Genomic DNA, 25,805 nt, shown 5'->3' with positions numbered 1-25,805 from the left:
TTTGAGATAAATTTATACATATATACATACATACATACATATATATATATATGGGGTTTGGTATGTAATCTCTGCAATAATCACTGCATAAAATATTGTGAAACTAGTTTCCAAAAGGACACTACCAGCTTCACTCCCAAGGCTATGCAGAAGTACTAGTTTTCTAACATAACTCCAGCATTGTATGTTGCTTTAAGGTGAAATGAAGATATTCTATTGCTCTTTTAATTACATTATTTGACTACTAGAAGTTGGACATTTTTTAGTGTTTTTGGTTTTTAAAATCTTCTAAATTTCCCCTTAAAAAATTCTCTCATCTGCTTTTCATGTGCCTCTTCTTCAATGTTAACTAATGGACAAGACTTCAATACTAATTCATCTGGTTCAGGTTAAGTATTGCTATAGCATAGGACTCAATAAAAGAAGGAAAATGAGTTTGTGTTCTTTCTAACCTAGCCAGAAAGGGAAGTGAGGGACTTCCCTGGTGGTCCAGAGGTTAAGAATCCATCTTCCAATGCGGAGAATGTGGGTTCAATCCCTGGTCAGGGCACTAAGATCCCACATGCCACCTGCATGCTACAGCTAATGAGGACCCAGTGCAGTCAAAAAAGAAAAAAGAGAGAGAGAGACAAGTGAAACACAGCATGACACCATGGTGGCTTTTTGTACCAACCTAGCAACTGATTCCTCAGAGCCTTTGGTCTGTAAGTGTTTTCTCAACAGTCAAGTCTGTTCTAGTTGCAGGGCTAGGAGGATGGAATGGCAAGAGGAGTTTCATTTTTGTGCTAGGTGCATTCCTTTTCTGTCATTATTAACTAATAAAATGAGTTATCTGTCAAGTGTCTTGTGAGGGCTGGCTCAGAGCTAGTGCTCTCATTAGTGTCATGAACAGTGGCTGAATGGAGATCCTGGTCCCATTCCTAGTTCAGCTAACAGTGAATCCTTCCATCCTTTCTGCCCACCACATTCTCTGGGCAAAGTAGACATGTAGCACGGTCTGTCAAACTAGGGTCTGCCTTCCTTCTTGGGTCAGACCATACGTTTTCCCCTTATTAATTTTGTCGTTCAGTCACTAAGTCGTGTTCGACTCTTTGCAGCCCCATGAACTGCAGCATGCCAGGCTTCCCTGTCTTCACTGTCTCCTGGAGTTTGCTCAAACTCATGTCCATTGATTGAGTCAGTGATGCCATCCAACCATCTCATCCTCTGTTACCTGCTTCTCCTCCTGCCCTCAGTCTTTCCCAGCATCAGTATCTTTTCCAGTGAGTCAGTTCTTCGCATCAGGTGGCCAAAATATTGGAGTTTCAGCTTCAGCATCAGTCCTTCCAATGAATATTCAGGACTGATTTCCTTTAGTATTGATTGGTTGCTGTCCAAGGGATTCTCAAGAATCTTCACCAGCACCACAGTTTGAAAGCATCAGTCCTTTGGTGCTCAGCCTTCTTTATAGTCCAAAAATGCTTGGGCTCACATATAGTCACATACAGTCTCACATCTGTACATGACTATTGGAAAAGACCATAGTTTTGACTATACGGACCTTTGTTGGCAAAGTGATGTCTCTGATTTTTAATACACTCTCTAGGTTTGTCATGGCTTTCCTTCTGAGGAGCGAGCATCTTTCAATTTCATGACTAGTTTATTTATTTATGTTTTGGTTCCTTTTTCCTCAGACCATACTTGAGTCTTTTAAATCCCAGTGTGACCCAAGTCTCAGAACAGCAAGAACATGGGCTAAGTGTTTCATTGCCCTTTATTTCTTGCTAGTTGCAACAGTTATACTGCATCAGGTGTTATCAGCCTGTTTCCTGCCCTCTGCCCTGAGGAGGAGGTTGCAGTCAGTAGTAAGGGTCCTGCCCCAAAGTCTGTATTGCTCTCAGGCAGGGGTTGGGGGGTGGCTGGCGGGTGGTGGACAACAAAGATGTGTTGCTTGCTGCCTACGACTGGATTCCTATGGGATATGCTGGGGTACCCTCCATCACCTCAAAGGCCTTTGTGGATACTTTCTGCATTTTTGGAACTGAGGGTCCAGGGTAACGTATAATCACAAGTTTGTATATATATCAGAGACCGAAATGGGATAAGTTTTTTCCAGGCCTGTTTGTAACTTTGCATAGGATAGAAATTGTGTCGAAATTCACTTACCACTTCCCTTTGCCTTGTGTGGGATACAAAGAGACAAACTTTAATCTGCACCTATCCAAAATAGCAAGGAGGAAGCCTCCACACAGGACCGAGGGACTTGCAGGGTGCCTTAGGTACTACCATGTCAGGGGGTTGTCACTGGCTGTGCCCAGCTGTTCCTGGAGAAGGAAAAGCCATTTTATATGTGTGGACTCTGAGGTTCAGCATGTTCTTGCCATGGTTGCCCAGCTAGAAACTGGCAGAAACAGACCTTAGCATGCAGGGCTGTGTGGATCTGAGGCAGCTTCCTTTTCACTGCAGGGGGAGGTGTTCCTTTAGACCAAAGAGTTCCTGCACTCCCTTCCCTGCTCCATCTCTACAGGAGTGTGTAGTGGGTCCTGCCAGTAGCAAGGGCTGGTCTTATGTATCTCTCCTGGTACAGAGCATGAATGAGGCTGAACCGAGCATGGCCCACAGGTGTCAGGCATTACTAAAAGCCAGTGTCTGAGGTTACACCTCCATGTGCTCAGTCAGCACTGAGTTTGAGAAATCTTCATGCTCTGTTGCAGCAGGCCAGGTGAGGTCCCTTCACTGAGACCTGGGAAGTCTTCAAGGATAACCATGCCACTCTCAGCAAAACTGGGGCCAAAGGCAAATCAGCTCGTTTCTATTCTTGGAAAAAGAAATCATCAATTTTAGTATTGTTCCTTTTGTAACCATAGGAGGCAGGTGAGAATGTCTTTTTGGAGCGCTGGGCAATTTCCAAGATGAGAGACACCAGTCAACGTCTCAGGGGTGGCAGAAGTCGGTGCTTCTCAAGGCTGAGGGGTCTAGAAACTCCATCACGCTTGCTCTCTTAGAGTCATGTAATCCAGGGCTGACCCAGGCTCCACACTGAAATTGTTTTGTGACCACAAGCAAGGACAGAATCTCTCCATTTCTTTTTTTTTTTGGAGTCTTAATATCATTCTGAGAGGTTGTTTATTTTTTTGTTTTTATTTTATTTTTTATAAATTTATTTATTTTAGTTGGGGGCTAATTACTTTACAATATTGTAATAGTTTTTGCCATACATTGACATGAATCAGCCATGGGTTTACATGTGTTCCCCTTCCTGGACCCCCCACCCACCTCCCTCCCCATCCCATCCCTCTGGGTCATCCCATTGCCCCGGCCCTGAGCCTTTGTCTCATGCATCGAACATGGAATGGTGTTCTGTTTCACATACGATAATATACATGTTTCAATGCTATTCTCCCAGAAAGTCCCACCCTCACCTTCTCCCTCAGAGTCCATAAATTTGTTCTATGCCTCTGTGTCTCTTATTCTGTCTCGCATATAGGGTTATCGTTACCATCTTTCAAATTCCATATATATGCATTAGTATACTGTATTGTTGTTTTTCTTTCTGGCTTACTTCACTCTGTATAATGGGCTCCAGTTTCATCCATCTCAGTAGAACCGATTCAAATGTATTTTTTTTTAATGGCTGAGTAATATTCCATTGTGTATATGTACCACAGCTTCCTTATCCATTCGTCTGCTGATGGACATCTAGGTTGCTTCCATGTCCTGGCTATTGTAAACAGTGCTGCGATGAACATTGGGGTACACGCGTCTCTTTCAATTCTGGTTTCTTCGGTGTGTATGCCCAGCAGTGGGATTGCTGGGTCATATGGCAGTTCTATTCCCAGTTTTTTAAGGAATCTCCACACTGTTCTCCATAGTGGCTGTACTAATTTGCATTCCCACCAACGGTGTAAGAGGGTTCCCTTTTCTCCACACCCTCTCCAGCATTTATTGCTTGTAGACTTTTTGATAGCAGCCATTCTGACTGGTGTGAAATGAGAATCTCTCCATTTCTTCACTTAAAAAATGAGATGGGACAGAGGGATGGTTAGCTTACCTCACTTCTGTTGTTTCTTTCAGATCTTACCTCTTTAATTTAAAATGTTTACTCTAGGGGGAATTTCCTGGTGGTCCAGTGGCCAAGACTGCATGTTCCCAATGCAGAGGGCCTGGGTTCGATCCTTGGTCAGGGAACTAGATCCCATGTGCCACAACTAAGAGTTCACATGCCACAACTGAAAGATTCCATGTGCCACAACTAAGACCTGAGGCAGCCAAATAAATAAACAAATGTTAAAAATTAAAGTGTTTACTTTAAAGCACATCTCATTGAGGTAAAATAACAATAAATTTCATCTTATGATCTTGGCTTTTCTCTGGGGTCACTTTCCCCTAAATAGACTGCCTCAGGTATGGAAAAATAACCCAGCTATAGTTTTGAGTATGCCACTTTCCCAGATCACTGGGAGATTGTAATCTGAAAAACTCTTCAATTATATAGCTCCTATTTCTGCTTAAACTTTATATGCTGTTGTCCATTTGTAATTTAAATTGTATTATGGAAACAGAAATCTGTGCAAAAGAATTGTATAATGAACTGCCAAGGACCCGTCAACCAGCTTCAATAATTATCCACATTTTGTCAATCTGGTTTCATCTCCCCCGAGACCCCACCTGCCATCTCCCACTCGTTGTAGTTTTTGGCAGAAGGGAATTCTGGAATATTTTCAAGCAGATCTCAGACTTCGTATCTTTTTACTGTTAGAGGCTTTACTTTGTGAATCTAACAGAGAAGGCCCTTCCTATTTTGTAAAATAATGACTTTAGTGTTGTTACTGCATGCAGACTGATTGTAGGAGGCAACACCTGTGACAGTGATACAGGAGTCTTTGAATTTTTAGTGAATTTAGAGTGGAAAGTGTATTGGGTTTATCCTCCTCCCTCCAGAAAAAGTGGTAGAATTCACTGAAAAGCATCTTGGGGTTTGAATAGCACCACCCCTTATAAGACTTTCAGAAAGCAAATATAGGAAAGGCCTTTCCAGAGTGATGAACAGAACTAGTGTTTATGTAGCACCTACTAGGTACATCTCCATATGCATCATCTGTAACCTACACACCAAAGCTGAGAAGTGAAAACCAAGGGTTTGGGAGGAGCTTCCCAAATATTACCTTCAGATTGATTAGTATTAGAAAATCACATTACCCTGTCTCCATGCCAAAACACTTGAGATAACCTGTTTAGCTTCAACATACAAAGTTATTTGGTTTGTGCCTTAATCTAACCTGATGTTTACTGCTGTAGAAACAATAACTAGTTCATTTCTTGAGGTTCCCTTGGAAATAGTTAAATGAGGATAATAATGTCGTAGGCAGAGAAAGCATGAAAATATCTTCCTCTGCCCAGGCCAGGTTAAGAGATGCCACTCAGTCTTCCCTTCTCTTTAGTCCCTTTCCCCAAATGGGTAAAAGCAGTCTTAGTGAATATAAATCACTAGAGTTTTGCCAAGAGAACGCACTGGTAATAGCAAACACCCTATTCCAACAACACAAGAGAAGACTCTACATATGGACATCACCAGATGGTCAACACCGAAATCAGATTGATTATATTCTTTGCAGCCAAAGATGGAGAAGCTCTATACAGTCAGAAAAAACAAGACTGGGAGCAGACTGTGGCTCAGATCATGAACTGCTTATTGCCAAATTCAGATTAAATTGAAGAAAGTAGGGAAAACCACTAATCCATTCGGGTATGACCTAGATAAAATCCCTTATGAGTATACAGTAGAAGTGACAAATAGATTTAAGGGACTAGATCTGATAGAGTACCTGATGAACTATGGACAGAGGTTCGTGACATTGTACAGGAGACAGGGATCAAGACAATCCCCATGGAAAAGAAATGCAAAAAAGCAAAATGGCTGTCTGAGGAGGCCTTACAGATAGCTGGGAAGAGAAGAGAAGCGAAAAGCAAAGGAGAAGAGGAAAGATATTCCCATCTGAATGCAGAGTTCCAAAGAATTGCAAGGAGAGATATGAAAGCCTTCCTCAGTGATCAGTGCAAAGAAATAGAGGAAAACAACAGATTGGGAAAGACTAGAGATCTCTTCAAGAAAATTAGAGATACCAAAGGAACATTTCATGCAAAGATAGGCTCGATAAAGGACAGAAATGGTATGGACCTAACAGAAGCAGAAGATATTAAGAAGAGGTGGCAAGAATACACAGAAGAACTGTCCAAAAAAGATCTTCACGACCCAGATAATCACGATGGTGTGATCAGTCACCTAGAGCCAGACATCCTGGAACGTGACATCAAGTGAGCCTTAGAAAGCATCACTATGAACGAAGCTAGTGGAGGTGATGGAATTCCAGTTGAGCTATTTCAAATCTTCAAAGGTGATGCTGTGAAAGTGCTGCACTCGATATGCCAGCAAATTTGGAAAACTCAGCAGTGGCCACAGGACTGGAAAAGGTTAGTTTTTGTTCCAATCCCAAAGAAAGGCAATGCCAAAGAATGCTCAAACTACCACAGAATTGCACTCATCTCACATGCTAGTAAAGTAATGCTCAAAATTCTCCAAGCCAGGCTTCAGCAGTACGTGAACCGTGAACTTCCAGATGTTCAAGCTGGTTTTAGAAAAGGCAGAGGAACCAGAGATCAAATTGCCAATATCTGCTGGATCATCGAAAAAGCAAGAGAGTTCCAGAAAAACATCTATTTCTGCTTTATTGACTATGCCAAAGCCTTTGACTATGTGGATCATAATAAACTATGGAAAATTCTGAAAGAGATGGGAATACCAGACCATCTGACCTGTCTCTTGAGAAACCTGTATGCAGGTCAGGAAGCAACAGTTAGAACTGGACATGGAACAACAGACTGGTTCCAAATAGGAAAAGGAGTACGTCAAGGCTGTATATTGTCACCCTGCTTATTTAACTTATATGCAGAGTACATCATGAGAAACGCTGGGCTGGAAGAAACACAAGCTGGAATCAAGATTGCCGGGAGAAATATCAATAACCTCAGATATGCGGATGACACCACCCTTATGGCAGAAAGTGAAGAAGAACTGAAGAGCCTCTTGATGAAGATGAAAGAGGAGAGTGAAAAAGTTGGCTTAAAGCTCAACGTTCGGAAAACTAAGATCATGGCATCTGGTCCCATCACTTCATGGGAAATAGATGGGGAAACAGTGGAAACAGTGTCAGACTTTATTTTTTTGGGCTCCAAAATCACTGCTGATGGTGATTGCAGCCATGAAATTAAGAGACGCTTACTCGTTGGAAGGAAGGTTATGGCCAACCTAGATAGCATATTTAAAAGCAGAGACATTACTTTGCCAACAAAAGTTCGTCTAGTCAAGGCTATGGTTTTTCCAGTGGTCATGTATGGATGTGAGAGTTGGACGGTGAAGAAAGCTGAGCGCCGCAGAATTGATGCTTTTGAACTGTGGTGTTGGAGAAGACTTTTGAGAGTCCCTTGGCCTGCAAGGAGATCCAACCAGTCCATCCTAAAAGAGATTAGTCCTGGATGTTCATTGGAAGGACTGATGTTGAAGCTGAAACTCCAATACTTTGGCCACCTCATGCGAAGAGTTGACTCATTGGAAAAGACTCTAATGCTGGGTTGGATTGGGGGCAGAAGGAGAAGGGGATGACAGAGGATGAGATGGTTGGATGGCATCACCGACTCGATGGACATGGGTTTGGGTAGACTCTGGGAGTTGGTGATGGACAGAGAGACCTGGCGTGCTGCAATTCATGGGGTCACAAAGAGTCAGACACGACTGAGCGACTGAACTGAACTGAACTGAACTAGGGTTAGAGGACATTTGTAAGTTGGTGCTTGAAAGATTTGAATTTTTGCTTTGGAAACCTGTAACATTTGGTTCAGTGAGGAGCATCTTTATTTAGCAAAGTGCTTCCTTAAACATGTTTGCCAGTTGGATGTGGCTCCATGAAGTATTCTGGAAGGGAGAAAAAAAAAGGAATGGAGTTGACTGAGGAGAGAAGCAGAAAGGAAGGAAGTGAGGAAAAGAATAAAAATCGAAGAACCTTTATAAGTCCCAGATTGGTTTCATGACCCAGTTTGAGATGAACTCTGGTTACTTACATTGTCTGTATTTAAAATGTCCTACAGACCCAAAGGAGTGAGCAGACCCTAAGCACCTGCCTTGGTAATGAAACCACCCTAACAGGTTTACTGTGAAGCTGCTGAAGCTTAAACTTCAGGGTTTCGTCCTTGCATTGATCCTAAACCTTGGGAGAGGTACTAGAAACGTATTCCTGTGTTCATGTGTTTAAGCATCAAACCAGATCCATCCCTGCCTGTCAGGAATTGAGTTCTCAAGAGAATAATGTGACCATAACCATATCTCGATAACCACATCCCAAACTTCCCTAGTGGTGGAACTTCCCTTTCTTCCTTTAAATTCTCTTTATAATTTGCAGGAATTTAACCTAATTTGTATTTCATTTGTACAGATGAAATTATGCAGCAGGAAATCAGGCCCTTGGTGGCAGTGGATATAATTGAACAGCTTCACAGACAATTTGCCATTCTTTCAGGTAAGGTGCAAATTTATTTGCATTTCTAGATTTCGTTGGGGAGGTCTCACTGGGAGGGCCCAGCCTCTTGAACTTGATTAGCATTATATTCAAGTCTCAGTCATCACCAGGCTTCCCTGGTGGCACAGAGGGTAAAGTGTCTGCCTGCAATGCAGGAGACCTGGGTTCGATCCCCAGATGGGGAAGATCCTCTGGAGAAGGAAATGGCAACCCACTCCAGTATTCTTGCCTGGAAATCACATGGACAGAGGAGCCTAGCAGGCTACCGTACATGGGGTTGCAAAGAATCAGACACAGTTTAGTGGCTAAACAACAACAAACTCCTATTCTCTCCTACTGAATTTGAGAGAAATTAAATTTCCAATATTAGGATAGTACTCCTCATTTCACAGATGATATCCTAGGTGGGAGAATCTTACACAATGCAGAACATTCTAGAGAATTCTCTGCTCTTCCCCCCATATTGGTCATTGTTTAGATAGTCACTGAAAACTCCATAAATACAGGGTTCTCATTTTTAAATGAGGTGATGCAAAGAGCTGACTCATTGGAAAAGACCCTGATGCTGGGGAAAATTGAGGACCAGAAGAAAAGGGGATGACAGAGGATGAGATGGTTGGATGGCATCACTGACTCAGTGGACACGAGTTTGAGCAAGCTCCAGGAGATGGTGAAGGAGAGGGAAGCCTGGCATGCTGCAGTCCATGGGGTTGCAGAGAGTTGGACATGACTGAGCAACCAAGCAACCACATTTTTAAAATTTCTTCCTGTATTGCTAATGCTTAGAACAGAGGCTGGAACATAATGTCTGCTGAGGTTGAAATGATCAAAGTCCTCCTGGTCTGTCGTGTGAGGCTGGTGGACTCCCTGCTCCCCACATCCCCAGTCTAGGTACCACTGTCTTGACCTTGGTAGCAGTTCCTGGCCAGCCACCTGCAGGTGCAGTGTCATAGCTTCCCACAGTGAGCCTAGGATGGTGCACAACAGAAGGCAGCATGGGGACTGTATCTGGATTTATGGCAACTGCTGCTATGGCCCCGTGTCACAGAAGGCCCAAGGCCAACATGCATCAAGGTCTGGAATGGATGATGGGGTGGGCAGGGTAGATTCCTATAGTCTTACACCAAAACTGTAATGCCTCAACTCAGTTCATAATTCTAACATATAAAATTACACTATGATTCATCTGGGAAAGGAATCCAGTGGCTGATTAATACACTTAAATATCCAAAGTTATTGCTTTTGAGTAACATTGAGGCATTTTTTTATATGCTTATTTCTTAGAGGCAGTTTAGGGAAAATTGTAAACTGGTACCAGACAGCCCTAGATATGGTTAGATTCTGCTACTGACTGGCTGTATCATGTTGGGTAATTTACTTGTCTAAGCTTCATTTTCCTCACTTTGTGTAATGAATAGGATCATCATAATTTTGAGGATTAAAGCATAATGTATGAAAAATGCTTAATATTGCAACTGCCAATTAAATGTTTGCTCTTTTTTCCTGATATATTTTAATCCCACAAAAGTGTTTATTTTTATATTACCAAACATGTTTTCAGTATGACAGTGTTTTTATAAGGGACCAAAACCATACAGTGATACAGTATATAATAGCACAATTAAGTCAGAAGTAGAGATAACTATCACTCTTTAATGTAGAACATAGAACTGAAAACTCACACTGGCCCAAGAGGATACCTCTGCTTTAGGAAAGGCACTTTGACTGGACAAAGGCAATCTTTTCATTTCTGAGCTTGTCAGCTTGTTGCCTCAAGGTTGCCCTTCCTTTGAGAGCGGAGCATGGATTAGCTATGATAGAATTTGCCACACTACAAATCAAGAAAAATATCAGCAGCCATGGGGTTCTCCGAGTCAGCAGGTTTTTTTGGAATTAGCAGGCCTACTTTTCATCTTTAACTTCCCTCTTTACCTGACAGAGGCAGCAAATGTCAGCAACGGGGCTGTTGTGGGTGCCTGGGTAGTTGTGGTTGTAAAACAGGAATCTCCTCAGTTAGGTTTTTTCCATGGCAGCCCAGCCCTGGCCTCTGCTCTGAGTCACAGCACTTTTTCTGATTCAGACAAGCAGGGTGAAGATGTTCCAGCTGCTGACTTATCTATAGATTCCACTGAAATCTAGAGAGAGCCAAAGCCCCCATCAACCAGGGATGCTGTGAAAGAGAGGATGGAGCCTTTTTCTCAGTGAGGCCACAGGTGCCTGGCCTGTTGTGCTGTGTGAGAGTGCTCCTCTGGCTGGTTGAAGAGCAGGGCTCATTGCATGATGCCTCACCCAGATTTGTGGCCAGATGGTTTGAAGCCTCTGGATGGTGATACCAGCAGGGCCATCAGCAGGAATTGGATAGTGGACAGGGCTAGGGTATCTGGTGGCTCTGACCATGGAAGAAAACTTGCATGTTCCCTAATGAACTTGGGATATTCTAAGTTCAGGCATCAAGGAAATATAAACAGGTTAGTGTGATGAAGACACTAGCCTTTGAACTCAGACAATCTAGGTTCATATTCCAACACAATTAGGAGGTTGCTCTGAGCCGGGTTTCTCATCTGTAAGGTGGGTTGTTTTAAGGATAATGCTTAGCATAGTATTTGGCTACAAGAAAACGTAGACTATAGGATATGTTTGTTTTTAAACTATGGGGTTGACCAGATGGAAAATTCCAAATGAACCTTTTGGCCAACTCAATGCATAATAGGAGGTCTGGAGGTAAGTCTTGACCCTAAGATGGCTACAAGAGCTCCAGATGTCAAGTCTATATCCAAAGCAGGAAGAAGGAAAAGAAGCAATGCTGGCTTCTGTTCCTTTTGCCAAGAGAGAAATAACTTTCCTAGAGCTCTTGGTAGCCTTCTGCTTTTGTTTCATTCCAGAACTGCATAGCCATTTACAATAAGAATTTTAATCCCTTTAAAAATAATAGCAGGAAGCTTCTGGTTCAAGAGTAGAAGGATATGCACTCATCTCCTCCTGGGAGAGCACCAAAATCGCAATTAGCTATTGAACAACCATCAACAGGAGGACAGTGAAACCAAAAAAAAAAGATGCCTCACATCTAAAGACAAAGAAGAAGCTGCACTGAGATGGTAGGAGGGGTACAATCATGATAAAATCAAATCCCATACCCACCAGGTGAGTGACCCACAATCAGAAGAACAGTAATACCAAAGAAATTCTCCTACTGCTGTGAAAGTTCTGAGCCTCATGTCAGGCTTCCCAGTCTGTAGATCTGGCCAAGGTACAGGGAATCTCCAGGGAATATGACTTTGAAGGCCAGTGGGATTTAATTATAGAACTTCCACAGCATTAGGGGGAACAGAGACTCCAGTCTTGGAGGGCACAAACAAAATCTTCACACCAAGACCCAGGGGAAAGGAGCAGTGATCATATAGCAGACTGAACCAAAACTACCTGCTAGTGTTGGAGGGTCTCCTGTGGACGTGTGGGTCAGCAGTGGCTCGTTGTGGGGATGGGCTTCGGCAGCAGCAGTCCTGGAAGGGGCCGCTTGGCAAAAGACCTCTTGGAGATCACATTAAACTCATAGACCCCAGGACTGGGTCACCTCAGGCAGAACAACTAATAGAGAGGGCGCACAATCCCAGCCATCAGCAGATCATTGGATTAAAGTTTTACTGAGCATGGCCCTGCCCACCAGAGTAAGACCCAGTTTTTCTTACCAGTCCTTCCCATCAGGAAGCTTAGACAAGCCTCTTAGCCTCATCCACCAGAGGCAGACAGAAGAAGCAAAAAGAAGCAAGAAGAACCATAGTCCTGCAGCATGCGTGAGTGCTAAGTTGTTTCAGTCACGTCCACCTCTGCAACCCTATGGATTGTAGACTGCCGGACTCCTCTGTCCATGGGATTCCCCAGGCAAGAACACTGGAGTGGGTCGCCATGCGCTCCTCCAGGAGATCTTCCCGACCCAGGGATCAAAACCGTGTCTCCTTCATTCAAGGTGGTCTCTTGTATTGCAGGCAGATTCTTTACCACTGAGCCATCAGGGAAGCCTCAAGAGCAGCTAGAACCTAAACCACATCATGGAAAATTAACCAAGATGAGAAAGCAGAGTGTTTTGTCCCACATAAAGGGACAAGATAAAACCCCAGAAAAATAACCATGTGAAGTGGAGATAGGCAACCTTCCAGAAAAAGAATTCAGAATAATGATAGTGAAGATGATCCAGGATCTCGGGAAAACAATGGAGAAGATGCAAGAAATATTTACCAAAGACCTAGAAGCCCTAAAGAATAAACAAACAGAGATGAGCAATACACTAGAAGGAATAGGTAGCAGAGTAACTTAGGCAGAAGGACGTTTAAGTGACCTGGAGGACAGAATGGTGGAAATCACCACCACAGAACAGAATAGAGAAAAAAGAATTAATAAAAGTAACACAGCCTAAGAGACCTCTGGGACAACATTAAATGCACCAACATTCGTGTGACAGGAGGCCCAGAAGGAGTAGAGAGAAAGGACCCAAGAAAATATTTGAAGAAATAATAGGGAAAACTTCCCTAACATGGGAAAGGAAATAGTCAACCAAGACCAGGAAGCACAGAGAGTCCCATGCAGGATAAACCCAAAGAGGAACACACCAAGACATATAGTAATCAAAATGATGAAAATTAAAGACAAAGATAAAATATTAAAAGCAGCAAGGGGAAAATGACAACGTACAAGGAAACTCCCATAAGGTTATCAGCTGATTTCTCAACAGAAACTCTACAAGCCAGAAGGGAATGACATGATACATTTAAAGTGGTGAAAGGAAAGAACCTACAACCAAGAATACTCTACCTAGCAAGACTCTCATTCAGATTTGAGGGAGAAATCAAAAACTTTCTAGACAAGCAAAAGTTAAGAGAATTCAGTACCACCAAACTAGCTTTACAACAAATGCTAAAAGAACTCTAGGGAAGAAACACAAGAGAAGGAAAAGACATACACAAAATAAACGGCAAACAATTAAGAAAATGATAATAGGACCGTACATCTGTGCATTTGTGTGAGCTGCTTCAGTTGTGTCCAACTCTTTGTGACCCTATGGACTGAATGCTGCCAGGCTCCTCTGTCCATGGGGATTCTCCAGGCAAGAATACTGGAGTGGGTTGCTGTGTCCTCCTCCAGGGGATCTTCCCAAACCAGGGATCGAACCCGGGTCTGTTATGTCTCCCTGCATTGGCAAGCAGGTTCTTTACCACTAGTGCCACCTGTAAGCCTAGTAGGATCATGTGTGTGCTTAGTTGCTCAATCATGTCCGACTCTTTGTGACCCCATGGGCTGTGGTCCACCATGCTTCTCTGTCAATGGGATTCTCCAGACAAGAATACTGGAAGGGATTGCCATGCCCTCCTCCAGGGTATCTTCCCAACCCAAGGATAGAACCCAGGTCTCCTGCATTGCAGGCGAATTCTTTACCATCTGAGCCACCAGGGAAGCCCAGCAGGATCATATTCATCTATAATTACCTTAACTGTAAATGGATTAAGTGCACCAACCAAAAGACATAGACTAGCTGGGCAGATGAACATGTGTGTGTATGCATTTCCACTTACCACATCACTCTACTTAACCCCTGAAATTGTATGTAATTATTTTATAGTATTAGGTTAATCGTTTCCATTATGGCCTGTGATTGTAATTAGCTTTTATTTTTTTGTCTGGTTATTGATTGTGAAAACTGATAAACATCTTTTACTATTGTGAAAAAAAAATAGTAGCAGGAGGAAACACTATTTGAAGGGCTTACACACTTAAATAATGTGTTTCTTAGGTTAGGCCAATGTGAGTTAGAACAGATCCCCAGTCTCCTGATTCATGATTTATTTATTTATCAGTTTTTTGGGGGAGAGGGGAAGAGAAAGGGAAAATAGATACTGAGAGGCAAATAGCAGTAACCATCTCACTGTCTCTCCCACTGTTGCTCTTCACCATCTTCCTATGGGATTTCTCAATGTTCCAAATTCTCCTCTAAACCCAGACCCTGAAGGGAATGGTCTTATGTAGGCCAAATATTGCTAGTATTTTCTGCAATAAAATTAGTCCTCTTAATGTACAGAAATGATACCAGAGGACTAAAGTTTATTTTATTAAGTCACCATCGTACTTAGTTGTTAGGAGTCTGGTTTTACTTACCTTCCTTAAATGGGCTTCTTTGCTGCGATCTCTCTTCCTTCTGCATTTCCACGCTTCCTCACAAGGTGGCACTGACTGCCTTGTAGTGGATGGAGGCCCAGTTTTGTTTCCTTGGTGCTTCTGCCTCTAAGACTAACAGACTAAAGGTTAATAGCATGTGGTGTCCCCAGTTAACCCCCTGACTTTCTGGTGTTTGTTCTCAGTGTTAACCATTATATGAGAAAACTCCACCCATCATTCTCTATTTAGGCATGAATACATTTAATTTTAGTTAATGAAAAGATTAAATCATGAAAAGGTATATCTTTATGAGTATTTCACAGTGTTTTGGTTCCTTGAAATGTTTTAGCCATTTTCTTGGCAGATATTGTTTATACAATTAGTATAGTGTTACAATGCATCTAAATTTAGCCTTACCCAAGATGTAACTTCTCTTTATTCACATTTCTCGCAAACCCCTGTGATTGTGAAACCAGAAAGAAGAATATGTTGTAGTTGAAAGCTAATAGCATCCTGGGCTAGATTGTTTTCAGTCAATATAACAAGGTAGCTCAATCTTGTCAAACATCTAATCTGCAGGTATCTTTTTTGTTTGTTTGTTTAAGTGTACAGGATGAATCAAGAGGCATTTCCCGGAGATGACTGGTCATCTAGACAAATATCACAGAGTGATTGGTCTCTGAGAGCCCAAGACTCACATTAACAACACACACAAGAGACTTGTGTAGAAAAACCACAATGCTGACTTACTCTTTCCATGATAGGAACACTCACGTTTGCTAGGTAGCACGTTCTCTCCCATGAAACAAATGTACATGGGATATCAGAGTATAATCGGAAGATACCAGGTGTGGATTCAGAGCAGCAGAGTGGGTTGGGTGATCTTAATGGCACTGCTATTAGATAGACTGGCAACATGACCTGGATTCTCCACAGAGCGGGCCAGGAGTCTCTCTCCTTAGGAGAGGTGCCTGCCTTTGCTTCTCTCAGTCTCCCTTTCCTGTAGTTTCTTCATTGATTCCACACCCTCAGTAATCATGCAGTCCTTGTTAAACCACACCCTGCACTGATGACTCTTGAGTTAGATATATGAAATAGGTGCAGTCATTTGTAGTTGGCTTCACTTGGGAGCTGCATTCCACTGGAAGTAGCCTCCCTCCATGGGCATAGCATGGAAGGTGCTCCTAGCATTTCAGATCATGTCCCTCTGCCTGGGGCACAAGTGCTCCAAGTTCCTTAGTCCTTAGTGCCTTAGCAGCTCAGTCAGTTTTTCACAGCCCTTTTTGGCCAAAAGCAATACCTGACAGGTTAAACAACTTAAGTCTGTATGTCCTGACAACTTAGTAGCTGTTTGAAAAAGATAGATAACACATAGTTGAAAGAAAAAGTCATATTTAACTTTCATTTTTAGAGAACCACAGTGATCTCAAACCCTGGAATCAGTCTCGATATCACCACTTGCATTTCCTGTTCCACAATGATTTTCTTTTTTTTTTTTTTCACAATGATTTTCATATTACACTTGCTTTTAACACCAGCAGCCACCAAACCCTCAGCTCTCCAAAGATGTAATGACATTCAAAAGAATACTGCACAATTTAATGTTGAAATTCCAACTACTGCAAGCTAGTAGCAAGCATGGCATCGAACAGAAGCCAACTAATGCTGTTTTCCCCCTAAATTTAAAATACTCATGGCACTTTTGTGAGTTCACTGTGCATCCCTCTTTGGGAACCATGGCGCTGGAACATAGTCTTGTGGGTACATCTAGCTGCAAAGAGACTGGGAAATAGAATCTATTTAATCTAGTGGTGTCTGCTTTAATGAATAAAATATTTAAATACTTATTTTATGCTTTTGTTCTCACAGGGATGTCTTATATCTGTTTATGAGTTATTCAAGGGCAGCTGCCTTGCAAGAATGCGCTTAACAATGTGTGCTTAGTCACTCAGTCCTATCTGACTCTTTGTGACCTCATGGACTGTAGCCTACCAGGCTCCTCTGTCCATGGGGATTCTCCAGGCAAGAATACTGGAGTGGGTTGCCATTCCCTTCTTCAGCGGATCTTCCCAACCCAGGCATTGAAACCTGGTCTCCTGAATTGCTGGCAGATTCTTTACTGTCTGAGCCACCAGGGAAGCCTTGCCTTGCAAGAATATAACCATAATAAAGGTTACCATTTATGGAGCTGCACTTATATATAATAATTTGGAGAAGGAAATGGCAACCCACTCCAGTATTCTTGCCTAGAGAATCCTGTGAACAGAGGAGCCTGGTGGGCTGCTGTCCATAGGGTCGCACAGAGTCGGACACGACTGAAGCGACTTAGCATGCATGCATGCTTATATATAATAAATAGTCTGCTAAAGTGCTTTTCATATATGTTCTCACTTAATCCTTACAATACCTTTTGAGGAAGGTATAGGTAATATTCCTATTACATAGATACATATGTGTATATAAAAGGAAACTTCTGTTTAATTATCTTGCATAAGATCACATAGAAATTAAGTGGAAAGCAGAATTTGAATAAAGTTGTCTGATTTTAGAGCCAACTCTCTCTCTCTTTCTCTTTTTTGATCACACTGCATAACACGTAGGATCTTAGTTCCCTGAACAGGGGTCAAACCCGTGCCCCCTGCAGTAGAAGCATGGAATCCTAACCACTGGATTGCCAGAGAAGTCTCTAGAGCCAACTCTCTTAACCACCATACACTTTTACATTTGATATTTGCTGAAGGAAAGTTATGACCAACCTAGACAGCATATTAAAAAGCAGAGACATTACTTTGTCAACAAAGGTCCATCTAGTCAAGACTATGGTTTTTCCAGTAGTCATGTATGGATGTGAGAGTTGGACTATAAAGAAAGCTGAGCACAGAAAATTTGATGCTTTTGAACTGTGGTGTTGGAGAAGACTCTTGAGAGTCCCTTGGACTGCAAGAAGATCCAACCAGTCCATCCTAAAGGAGATCAATCCTGGGTGTTCATTGGAAGGAATGATGTTGAAGCTGAAACTCTAATACTTTGGCCACCTGATGCGAAGAGCTGACTCATTTGAAAAGACCCTGATGCTGGGAAAGATTGAGGGCAGGAGGAGAAGGGGACAACAGAGGATGAGATGGTTGGTTGGCATCACTGATTCAATGGACATGAGTTTGGTTAAATTCTGGGAGTTGGTGATGGACAGGGAGGCCTGGCGTGCTGCAGTTCATGGGGTTGCAAAGAGTCGGACACGACTAAGCGACTGAACTGAACTGAACTACATAAATGAAGAGCAAGATTATGTATTTGTGTTGGCATTATTTACTATTCCACCTATGCTAAATAAATCAGTGTTGTCTTTTATATAGTAACTATCTTCAAAGGATTCAAAAAATTGAATTCTCACAATACCCCTGAACAAGCTTGAAGGAGAAGAGAGGCTTGTTCGAAATAATTCAGTGTCAACTTTCTCGCCTCCTGCTCTAAAATCGTACAGACAAAAAAGGGGGAGACTGATGCACATCTCAAGTTGATATTAGCCTGATTCCTTTACCTGCAGAGGTGTGACATGAAAACATTTTGTTAACATCTTAACTACCCATTTTTGTTGCAGGAGGCCGAGGGCAAGATGGTGCCCCCATCATCACTTTTCCAGAGTTTGTGGGGTTCAAACACATCCCAAATGAAGACTTCCTGAATGTCATGACCTACCTAACTAGTGTCCCCAGGTGAGCTGAACACAGTACTCTGCTGCCTTCCTTGTCACTGGATTTATCCTGAATTTCCCATGTGGTAGTACTGGGTTGGGATGGGATCTTCCATTAGCCCAGCTCACGCTACTGTGTCATGGCCAATTTCACTTATCCATCAGTCAAAACAAGGGATGTGGAAAGAGACTAGAAAACAAAGTTACATGAGCATCAGTTTTATTATGGTGTGCACATATGAAGTACTTAATAAACATTGTTTAGTGAATGAAAAATTGATTGACTAGCTAATGCTGATTTTGTTCCTTCAGGTTCATTGCTCTAGATTAAGGTGATCCTGGTTTCCTGGGGCCTGTTGTCTAAGACACCTGGCTGCTGCTCAGGAGGCTCAAGCCAAGTTAGGAGTCACTTCATTTATTTCCCCTAAATAAGGAATTTAAGAGTAGATTTTATAACTGTCATTGTCAGATGGAGAAACTAAGTCACAGAGCAAGGAAACTAAAAGTCCAGAAATAAAAACTACCTATAGCTGAGATCGAAACAGAGATATTTTGGGGCATCTGCTACTTCTACCCTCTCGGGCCCAGGTCTCACGTATTTATGCCACTAAGTCAATAAATAGCCAGGTCTCCTAGGGATAGAATGTGGGACCGAGTTCATATTGGTAACAAATATTTCACAGACAGAGGCGGAGCTGACTGTGGAGTCCAAACTCCTTGGGGAGCAGACTTAGCCCATAAAGGCCCTACCCTCCATGGGTCTGTGTTGCTTATGATACTGTTACTTAAATGCTTTGTGGTTAGGAGTTTACACAACAGCCAGGGCTGTGCTGTTTTGCTTGCTTTCCATCTGCCTCATATGATTTAGAGGTAAACTCTGTGACTGAAAGTCCACCTGAAGCCTGATCCCACCTGCAGAGATTAGGAAGTTAATTAGTTTGCTTTAACCAAACCCACTCTAAGAGATGTTTTGTGTTTTGTTTTGTTTTGTTTTACCCTTCTTTCTTCTTCAGAGAAAGCTATGGATTTATTTTTAGTTTATTTCTTCAAAGGTCAGTGCTTAAATTATATTTTACCTTATTCTTTATCTCTGATACAAAATTGTTGTAGACATTATATAGACAGGAGAGGATTTGGGCTTTGTTGGTTTGAGAGAAGGATGCTGTACATCTCTGGGCTTTGCTTACATGGTTCTCTCTGCAGGAACACCTCTGCCACCCTTCTGGGCCTGGCTGACTCTTGCAAAATCATCAACCCTCAGTCTGATCTCTTTTCTTCAAGGAAACTTGCCCTGACCCCAATTCTGCTCTCACAGACTCTTTATTTCCACAGACTCTATTTCCACAGTACCCCTTGTATAACGCCATGGTATATGGAAATTATTACTGCTTCTCCTGTTAGACTGTGAACTACTCAAGAAAAGGGGCCAATGCTTCTTTTCTTCTTTTCTTTTTTTTCCTTCTAGCCCAGCACATGGTAGGTTCTCAAGAAGTAATGTTGGTGGAATTTCCAGTTCTGACCTGGTTCATTTCAATCAAAGGGTGTTTATTATACGGTGAGAAGCAGGACACTGAGAGAAAGAGGGGAACTCCACTTCTCACTCCTGCCTTTTCCTCCCAGGGTTATGGGGAGTTGAACTTGGTCTCTCTCTTTGGCTCAGTTGCCTTCCAGAACATTGACCTATCAGTTTAGCAATTTCTGTGAGGAGCAGCATGCAAGAGGGTGAGCAAGGAGGTGGGTAACAGGTAAAAGTGCCTCTTCCCCAGTATCATTATATTGCTTTAAACTTACAATCTAATTTTACCAAGTCAGTGGATGGAGTCATATGCTAAATTAAATGAGTCATTTTCATATTGTATTTGCAGCCTTTCCTGAGCCACACTGAGGACCAGACACTGAGTGCCACATGACCCAGTGTGGAGGGAAAGCATGAAGGGGTGGAAACCCTACCTCACAGGCAAAAAAAAAGAAAGAAAAATTAAGAGGCTACTTACTGTTTAGGCCTTATTTACCTTTTCTGCTCTGTGCTCTTGTATAATTTCTTGTAAACTAGGGAGTATTTTCCTTTCCTAGAATGCAGTTTGTCTCTTGAGAAAGAGTAGCTGTCTGACCAGTTATTCCCTTTTTCTTCTTCCTGGCATTTGTTCATACTAGCTCACCGCCCCACCCCTTGTTCCTTTCAACATAAAACAGAGACAATGAGTAAGAAGGCCTGAAAGGAGAATTTGACCTGAACCTTGTTTCCCAGTTGCCATTTCAGGTTCCAAAGAATGAAACCACTCTTTTTCCTTTTTATGATTCCTATTTATCACCGTTTGCATCTTCCTAAATGTTACAATGGTTACCAGACACCAGAACTTTTCCCAGGTTGCACAAGGGTTTATAGGCAGGTGGCATGACATATAACAAGGAATGTATGCACAACTGATGCACTAGAAGAGGAGAAAGACAGGATGCTCAGGGCAGGGAAAGGAGAGCTCTGTGCTGAAATTAATAACGATCTCTCAATGTGGTCGGGTTGGGTGAGTGCTGAAAGGCTTCCCACAGCTCATTTTTTATCAGATCTTTGCGGAGTGCCATCAGTGGGTAGAGAGGTATGTTAGGTGCCATAAAGGACCACAAGACCATACAATAATATCTTGAATCTAACATGATTCTGTCATTATGATATTTTGTGAAATATGTGAAGAAAATGCTATAAGAGCTCAGAAGAGAGAAGAAGCACTTCAGACAGGAAAAAACAAGGAAAGCTTCTGGAGTGAAGTGGCCTTGAAGGATGGGTGAGATTTCCACATATAGATCAGAGAGGGACATTCCAGAGAGAGAGAATAGGATGGTGTGTAAGAACTTTGGACACAGCTCAAACCTGGATTGAAATCCAGATTCTATGGTCGCTAGCCGTGTGATCTGGGGCAAGTGACTTGGCTTCTATTTCCAACCCCCCTGGATTTTGAAGTTTTAAATAGAGCTTGTTTAGGGAATTACAGACTATTGAGGTTGTCCATAACAGGGTGAGGATCCTTTTCAGATAGTAGTGAGAAATGAGACCTGGATAGACTGTTGGAAACAGACTGGGCCAGGTGTTTTCCACTAAGTTAAGAAGTTTAGGCACAGTGAGCAAGACTGGGCCATTGGACGTTCTGAGGAAGAAAAAATGGCAACAGATGAATGTGGTGGTGGTGTGCAGGATGGGTCAGAAGGAGTAGGGGAAGGGAGGAAGGGAGACTGGTTAGGGGCTTCTGCCCTGTTGTTGTTCAATCTCTAAGTCATGTCTGACTCTTTGTGACCCCATGGGCTGCAGCACATTGGGCCTCTCTGTCCTTCACTATCTCCTGAAATTTGCTCAAACTCATGGTTATTGAGTTGGTAATGCCATCCAACCATCTCATCCTCTGTCACCCCCTTTTCTTCATGCCTTCTATCTTTCCCAGCATCAGGGGCTTTTCTAATGAGTTGGCTGTTTGCATCAGGGGGCCAAAGTATTGGAGCTTCAGCTTCAGCATCAGTCCTTTCAATGAATATTCAGGGTTGATTTCCTTTAGGACTGACAGGTTTGACCTTTTTGCTGTTCAAGGGACTCTCAAGAGTCTTCTTTAGCACCACAGCTCAAAAGCATCAATTCTTTGGCACTTAGCCTTCTTTGTGGTACAGCTCTCATATCCATACATGACAACTGGAATAGGTGCAAAGTGAAGAGGGGGTGAGCTGCCTGAGGGCAAGACTAGACAGAAGGGGATGGATGGAAAGGACAGGCACTGGGGATTGGTGGAGGGGGGAAGGAGAGTGAGGAGCCAGCCGTGATCCTTAGCTTTAGGAATTCTATTCACAATCAGATCTTTATGCTTTTACATGTCTAGGCACATGGAACTGAGGTCTCATTTTAAATATGTCTTCAGTGGCTACAGATTGTAGCTGAGTGGTTTGAAAAGGCATTAGTAAAATATTCTGAGGTTCAGAAATGGCCAAGTTTTTAAAAATTACAATTGCTTTTCTAAAAATCGTATTTGTATAACTAACCATACATTTTTATTACCCTATTCCTCTATTTGGTTTCTTTGTTTTACTCACAGTTATGTGTTCATTACTTGAGAGGGATTGGAGAAGTTACTTTTATTAGATAGAAACAAGACCCATATTTCATAACTGTGAATTTTATGATTATTTACTATTTCTAAAGGTCTTTTTCTATAATGAATCTGTTGAGAAGCCTATTTAAGTTTGAAAAATTCTTCCATGTCCATTGTCCTCCCATAGAGTCTGATGAATAGTCCTTGAGAAGACTCATATCCTCTTTTATGATATGCTGTCTCATAGAATGCCATCTGACATTTCTACTTTGGGAGGAGGGGAGAAGGACAGCATTATTATTTGGCCTGTGAATTCTAAAGAGACTTGCTCCTTTGTATTGAAAGACTGAATGGGATTATAACAATATGTCAGCTTTAAAAACTAGCCTTATCAGAGAAGTGAATTTGATCTGGGCTTCTTACCATTATGAAGGCAGTGGAAAAAGCCCCTGATTTTAAGTAGTTTTAAATACTATAAATAGCATAAGTGCTGCTTTGATTGAGTAGCTAAGGTAAGATGTGTTGTTTCCTGGTCTGGCTGTGGAATTGCTCCCCCAAATCAGGAAAACGGAATCATTCATTTGACTTCTAGGATAGAGGTTCAGAGTGGGGAGTCTGATTGGGCTGTTGTCTTGTGCAAGATGGATGAATTTGCTTCAGAGCCTTCTGGAAAGATATCATGAGAGACCAGACCTTAGGCACACAAGTGAGGCTCAAAATTAGAGCACATCCCATAGATTTATTATGAATAAATGTTTGATATTTGAAAGTAAGTTTTATATGCTAGGAGGATTTGAATGGATTATATTCGAGGATAGGAAAAAAAATTAATATGCTAGATTCCTGCTCTTCTCTATGTAAGAACCAGGGAGTCTGACATTTCTCCCTAGTAGAATGACTTAGTGTGTATAAGACATTTGTTCTTTTGTTTAGGTGATTGTTTTAGAATACTGTGCTATATTCTGCCTTTTTGTCATCTATCCTGTGAGGTAGCGGCTCAGTTTCTCTTTTCTGATAATTTGGGTTTTTTTATACATTCCAAATACAGCCTCTTGCTTGAATTCATAGGTTCTAATGATTGTAAATATCTGGAATCTTTTCTTACTCATTGGTATTATCGATTATAAAAAAGATAATTGCTCTGGCTCTGTGAAAAATGGCCTTGGTATTTTGATAGGGGTTGTATTGAATATGTAGATTGCCTTGGGTAGTTTGGTCACTGTCATGATACTAATTCTTTTAATCCATTAACTTGGTATATCTTTCCATTTGTTTGCATTGTCTTCAATTTTCTTTCATCAAGGTTTTATAATTTTCCCAGTACAGACCCTTTAACTCCTTTTTTTTAAAAAAAATAATTTATTTATTTTAATTGGAGGCTAATTACTTTACCATATTGTAGTGGTTTTGCCATACATTGATATGAATCAGCCATGGCTTTACATGTGTTCCCCATCCTGAAACCCCCTCCCACCTCCCTCCCCATCCCATCCCTCTGGGTCATCCCAGTGCACCAGCCCTGAGCACTTGTCTCATGCATCGAACCTGGACTGGAGATCTGTTTCACATATGATAATATACATGTTTCAATGCTATTCTCTCAGGTCATCCCACCCTCGCCTTCTCCCACAGAGTCCAAAAGACTGTTCTTTACATCTGTGTCTCTTGCTGTCTCACATATAGGGTTATTGTTACCATCTTTCTAAATTCCATATATATGTGTTAGTATACTGTATTGGTGTTTTTCTTTCCAGCTTACTTCACTCTGTATAATAGGCTCCAGTTTCATCCACCTCATTAGAACTGATTCAAGTGTATCCTTTTGAATGGCTGAGTAATATTCCATTGTGTATATGTACCACAGCTTTCTTATCCATTCATCTGCTGATGGACATCTAGGTTGCTTCCATGTCCTGGCTATTATAAACAGTGCTGTGATGAACATTGGGGTACATGTGTCTCTTTCAATTCTGGTTTCCTTGGGGTGTATGCCCAGCAGTGGGATTTCTGGGTCATATGGCAGTTCTAGTTCCAGTTTTTTAAGGAATCTCCACACTGTTCTCCATAGTGGATGTACTAGTTTGCATTCCCACTAACAGTGTGAGAGGGTCCCCTTTTCTCCACACCCTCTCCAGCATTTATTGTTTGTAGACTTTTTGATAGCCCCCATTCTGACTGGTGTGAGATGGTACCTCATTGTGGTTTTGATTTGCATTTTTCTAATAATGAGTGATGTTGAGCATCTTTCCATGTGTTTTTAGTCATCTATATGTCTTCTTTGGAGAAATGTCTGTTTAGTTCTTGGCCCATTTTTTGATGGGTCATTTATTTTTCTGGAATTGAGCTGCAGGAGCTGCTTGTATATTTTTGAGACTTTGTCAGTTGCTTCACTTGCTATTATTTTCTCCCATTCTGAAGGCTGTCTTTTCACCTTGCTTATAGTTTCCTTCATTGTGCAAAAGCTTTTAAGTTTAATTAGGTCCCATTTGTTTATTTTTGCTTTTATTTCCATTACTCTGGGAGGTGTGTCATAGAGGATCCTGCTGTGATTTATGTCAGAGAGTGTTTTGCCTATGTTTTCCTCTAGGAGTTTTATAGTTTCTGGTCTTACATTTAGATCTTTAATTCATTTTGAGTTTATCTTTGTGTATGGTCCCTTTAACTCCTTAGTTAGATTTATTCCTATATATTTTATTTTTTGATGCAATTGTAAATGAGATTGTTTTCTGATTTCTATTTCTGGTAGTTTGTGTTAGTGTATGGAAATGCAACAGATTTCTGAATATTCATTTCGTTTCCCGCAACTTTACTGAATTCCTTGATGAGTCCCATTAGTTTTCTGGTGGCATCTTTAGGATTTTCTATGTATAGTATCATGTCATCTGCAAACAGAGTTTTACTTCTTCCTTTACAATTTGGATTCTTTTAATTTTCCCCTCTGTCTTATTGCTGTGGCTAGGTCTTCCAATATTATGTTGAATAAAAGTAGCAAGAGTGAGTTCTTGTCTTATTCCTGATCTTAGAAGGAAATGCATTAAACTTTTCATGGTTGAGTACGGTGTTAGCTGTGGGCTTTATTTATTTTTTTAAAAATTGCAGTAGAGTTACAGGGCTATGCTGGTGACTCAGACCATAAAAAATCTGCCTGCAATGCAGGAGACCAGGTTTAATCCCTGGATTGGGAAGATCCCCTGGAGAAGGTAATGGCTACCCACTCTAGTATTTTTGTCTGGAGAATTGTATGGACAGCGGAGCCTGACGGGCTACAGTCCATGGGGTCGAAAAGAGTAGGACACAACTGAGTGACTAACACTTCACTTTGCTTCTCTTGACTTACAATGTTGTGTTAGTTTC

The 25,805-nt window shown here is 41.7% G+C and overlaps 1 protein-coding gene across 1 annotated transcript in view; it reads left to right on the top strand.

The window, feature by feature from the left end:
• The window catches only part of MCF2L2 (MCF.2 cell line derived transforming sequence-like 2), a 255,566-nt gene that overhangs the window by 39,531 nt on the left and 190,230 nt on the right, over positions 1 to 25,805 (top strand). Inside the window, exons 2-3 of the mRNA XM_081571158.1 lie at positions 8,466 to 8,549; positions 18,292 to 18,406. Coding sequence (XP_081427284.1) covers positions 8,466 to 8,549; positions 18,292 to 18,406 — 199 coding nt within the window. The remainder of the gene's footprint in view (positions 1 to 8,465; positions 8,550 to 18,291; positions 18,407 to 25,805) is intronic.

This window comes from Giraffa tippelskirchi, chromosome 2, assembly GCF_054371585.1.
Source record: "Giraffa tippelskirchi isolate mGirTip1 chromosome 2, T2T-mGirTip1v1.2.pri, whole genome shotgun sequence".
NCBI classification, from domain to species: Eukaryota; Metazoa; Chordata; class Mammalia; order Artiodactyla; family Giraffidae; genus Giraffa; species Giraffa tippelskirchi.
The sequence above is the reverse complement of the archived record's forward strand: the minus strand, read 5'-3'. Positions and strand labels throughout refer to the sequence as shown.